The sequence below is a fragment of the Salpingoeca rosetta genome (genome assembly GCF_000188695.1).
Source record: "Salpingoeca rosetta unplaced genomic scaffold supercont1.1, whole genome shotgun sequence".
NCBI lineage: Eukaryota > Choanoflagellata > Craspedida > Salpingoecidae > Salpingoeca > Salpingoeca rosetta.
In genome coordinates this window covers 2,562,294-2,566,145 of record NW_004457740.1, presented here as the reverse complement: position 1 = coordinate 2,566,145, position 3,852 = coordinate 2,562,294, and the positions used below count along the sequence as shown (strand labels likewise).

The 3,852-nt window shown below is 53.9% G+C and overlaps 1 protein-coding gene across 1 annotated transcript in view; it reads right to left on the bottom strand.

Annotated features, from left to right (window-relative positions):
* Positions 1-3,852, bottom strand: part of PTSG_00565 (TTC26 protein) — a 5,539-nt gene that overhangs the window by 1,469 nt on the left and 218 nt on the right. Inside the window, exons 2-10 of the mRNA XM_004999054.1 lie at positions 3,491-3,631; positions 3,201-3,293; positions 2,849-3,013; positions 2,561-2,623; positions 2,147-2,359; positions 1,752-1,868; positions 1,465-1,497; positions 1,095-1,220; positions 472-737 (exon numbers count right to left, since the gene is read on the bottom strand). Coding sequence (XP_004999111.1) covers positions 472-737; positions 1,095-1,220; positions 1,465-1,497; positions 1,752-1,868; positions 2,147-2,359; positions 2,561-2,623; positions 2,849-3,013; positions 3,201-3,293; positions 3,491-3,631 — 1,217 coding nt within the window. The remainder of the gene's footprint in view (positions 1-471; positions 738-1,094; positions 1,221-1,464; positions 1,498-1,751; positions 1,869-2,146; positions 2,360-2,560; positions 2,624-2,848; positions 3,014-3,200; positions 3,294-3,490; positions 3,632-3,852) is intronic.

Below are 3,852 nucleotides of genomic sequence, written 5' to 3'. Positions count from 1 at the left end.
TTTTTCCCATCCCCTTCGCCGGCGTCTTCGGTAACTCCTTTTTTTTCCCTCTCGGTTCGTGTCACTTTCTTTCCTTATCTATTTTTCCTATCTTGTTATGGAATTTCCTTTTTACTCTCTTCTTTAATCTGGCTTATACACCGCCAATCATCCCCCGCCTCCTCTACCTCCTTGTTCCTTTATCCCTCCACCCGGTACAATTTATCAGGTTATGTCGGCGGTCCGACGTCTCGCGGCGCACTGGTTCTTGAAGTTGATGATGTTCCACAGCAACACTATCGCATCAACACATCCATCATCAAGTGCGGTCGATGATTTGCCGGTGGTGGAGTAGTAGGAGGAGGAGGAGGAGGAGGAGGAGGAGGAGGAGGAGGAGGAGGAGGAGGAGGAGGAGGAGAATGGTGAAGGGAGAGGTGGGTGGTCGGTGAGAAGCTGTGCAGATTGGGGCAGGAAGCACGGCTAAGCACACACACACACACACACACACTCTCTCTCTTGGTATGCCAAAGTTTACGAAGACAAGAAGGACAAGAAGAACAAAGGCAAGGGCAAGAACACCAACAGCAACACCAACAGCACCACCGAACACCACCTCCAACAACAACGACAGCCGACTGACCGCATTCTGAGGCAGATCCACCGACGAGCTGGAAGTACTGCTGGGCGAGCTTGAGGTGGTCGCTCGAGTCCTGCTCCTGCCCAATGCACGCATTCACTACGCCCTTCAGGATGTACTCCTGGTATGGGGGCAGGCAGAGGATGGGAGTGGTGGAGCGTCATTGTATGAGACAGGTATTGCGAGAGTGCAAGAGGAAAAAGAAGCACATGCACACGTGTCGACAGCAGTGCCCTCACAACTCATGCCCATGGACAGAGTCATTATCACAGACACACGCACACAGACACAAACAGGTACACAAATGCACAAGGAGACAACCCCCTCACCCACTCACACACACACTCTCCCTCCCTCACACACACACACACACACACACACACACACACACACACACACACACACACACACACACACACTCACACACTCACTCCCACACTCCCTCTTTCACCCTCTCGCTATCCTCTCTGCCGCGTACCGGCGGGGTGCTGGGCTCCATGTCCTTCACGAGCTTGAACGCTTCGTCGAGGTCGTTTTGGCGGAGGAAGAAGATAACGAGGTTCAGCCGCGCCTCGGGGATAACATCCAGCAGCTTGCTCCACACCTGCAGCCACAGGGGAGGTGCAAAGGGGGGAGGGGGAGGAGGAGGAGGAGAGCACATGAGGCCGATCATCAGCAGCTTATACACAAGAACAATCATACGTGTGCTGTTTTCTATTCGCACACATTTCACTTCCCATGTCCATTCCATAAAAATCCTTCACAAGCACATGTGTGTGTTTGTGTGTGTGTGTGTGTGTGTGTGTGTGTGTGTGTGTGTGTGTGTGTGTGTGTGTGTGTGTTCTGACCTGCAGTGCGCCTTCGCCGTCCCGGAAGACAACCTGCAACGCCAGAATAGCAGCGAGCAGCTCGTGTGTGAGGCGTTGAGAGGCAATGCAATCCATCACGCAAAGACGTAGAGGCACGGGCGCAGGCGTGCTCGTATCAACAGTTGTTCGAACAAAGTCACACAGACACACACAAACACAGATACACACACACACACACGCGCACGCACACACACGCACACAGATACACGCGCACACACAGAGATACACGCAATGGCACAGGCCCAAGCAGCAATCACTGAACGCACGAGATTGTGCTTGATGAGGTCCTGTGCAAACTCAAACGAGAGCGACGCCTTCTCCTTGAGTGTCATCAGCTCTTGCTCGGCTGCCTTGCCGTTGTACAGCCGGAAGTGGTTGCACGCCTACAATGGCACAAGCACGCACACACACACACACACAGACACACACAAACAAACACATACACAGACATTCACACAGACATTCACATGCACATGCACACACAAACACAAGCACCACACAGCAGTTAAGTTCCAGGTGTGGAAGCGTTTTCAACCAATGGCTGCGTTATCTGTTCATCACAATCGCTCCATCAACACAGCTGCCACCTCTGTTCCCTTCTCCCCCCCAAACGCACGGACTTGCAGGCAACATGCGTGGTGTGCCTCCTCGCCCCACCCACCTTGAGGTTGAGGGCGATGGCCGAGTCTGGGAAGCTCATGAGGTAGACGTTGATAATCTCTTGGGACACGTCGTAGTAGTCCAGCTTGTAGTAGCACAGCGCAATGTAGGCGTTGAGCGCAACCATGTTCGTGTCCTCCAGCACAATGCGCTTGTATGTGTCGATGGCCTCCTGGTAGTGGCTGCGCATGTAGTGGATGGACGCAAGCGACATCTGTACCCGGGCGCATGTGGAAACAACACAGTGTTGGTGTACGTCAGCACAAGAGACGTGGTGCAGCAGAGACTAACAGCACGCACATGCGTAAAATAAGGCTCACGCCTCACAACACACACACAAAACGCAGTGATTTCTTGTCTCGCAGCTTGCGCTGTCTGTATACACGCGCATCCCAACGGCACCAGTCGGCCCCACCTTGTCTTCCATGATGTCTTGCAGCTGCTGATGGTATGTCATCAACCGCTTGTCGTCTCCAAACTGTCGAAGCGGCGGGGAGCACAGGCGGTATTGGGCATGGACGAGGGCAAGGGGGGAGGGGAGCGGCAGCGTGTGCCACATGTATGCGCGTGAGTGAGCGAGTGAGTGATCGTATTTGAGTGTATGTGTGTAGGTGTGGATGGAATGCGAGTTGTGGTCTGTGGTCAATGTACAATGGCGGCGACAAGCGGCTGCAGCACCGATTATGAGCCGTGTCCCACTCACCTTGTGTGCGAGGTGAAAGAGAAGGCGGTTCTTGAGAGCACACTGTGGCCCCTTTTGCGCAGCCGCGTCTGCTTCCTCGTACATGCCCAGGAAGAAGCAGCAGCAGGCAAGGTACAGCCATATTCTCTCCGAGCTGCCCTCCGAAGCCAACAGCTTCTTGTACGTCTGCACAGCAGCGTCAAACAGCGCATCAGATTGTTGTTGTTGTTGTTGTGGTTGTCGTTGTTGTTGTTGTTGTTCGAAATCGCACGGAAGAAGTGACAGCAACGCAAGTGCGAGAGGGGAGAGCAAAGAACATGCACATCAGCCAAACAGGTCGCACCCAAAGGTCAAGATGCACACGTGTACTGACCTGAAGGGCGCGGCGATAGTCGCCAAGATGAAAAGCACAGTAGGCAATCCACTCATCCTGCGCATCAATGGGCTTCCCTGAACCATCCATGAACTGAGAGCATGTGCCCAAGCAGTCAGTGCGGTCGGGGGGGGGGGGGCGAGGAAACAGAAGGAGGGAAAGAGAATTCGTTTCAATTGTGCACAGCCAAGGGACGCGACACACCGAGGTGAGCAACACCTCAAGATGACGCCAACAAATGTAAACACACAGACACCCACCCACACCCACCCACACACACACACACACACCTCGAGCAAGGTGAGAGCGCCAACGTAGTCGCGCTTCTGAAGAAAATCTTCGAGCTTCGGCAGCTCCTTCTTCTTGGTGGAGCGAGACCTCGACATGGCCTGCTCATCCCGCGACTCCGCGGGCTTGGATCGGGACAGAATCTGGGCGTGCATCCACATAACAGGAGCAAGTGTCAGCACACACGTACACAGAGGAGAGCAAACCGATGACGGAAGAAGAGAAGGAAGCAAACACAACCACAGGCGAACACACACACACACACACAGCTAACCATAGAGACACAGAGAGGAGAGAGAGAGAGAGAGAGAGAGAGAGAGAGAGAGAGAGAGAGAGAGAGAGAGAGAGAGAGAGAGAGAGAGAG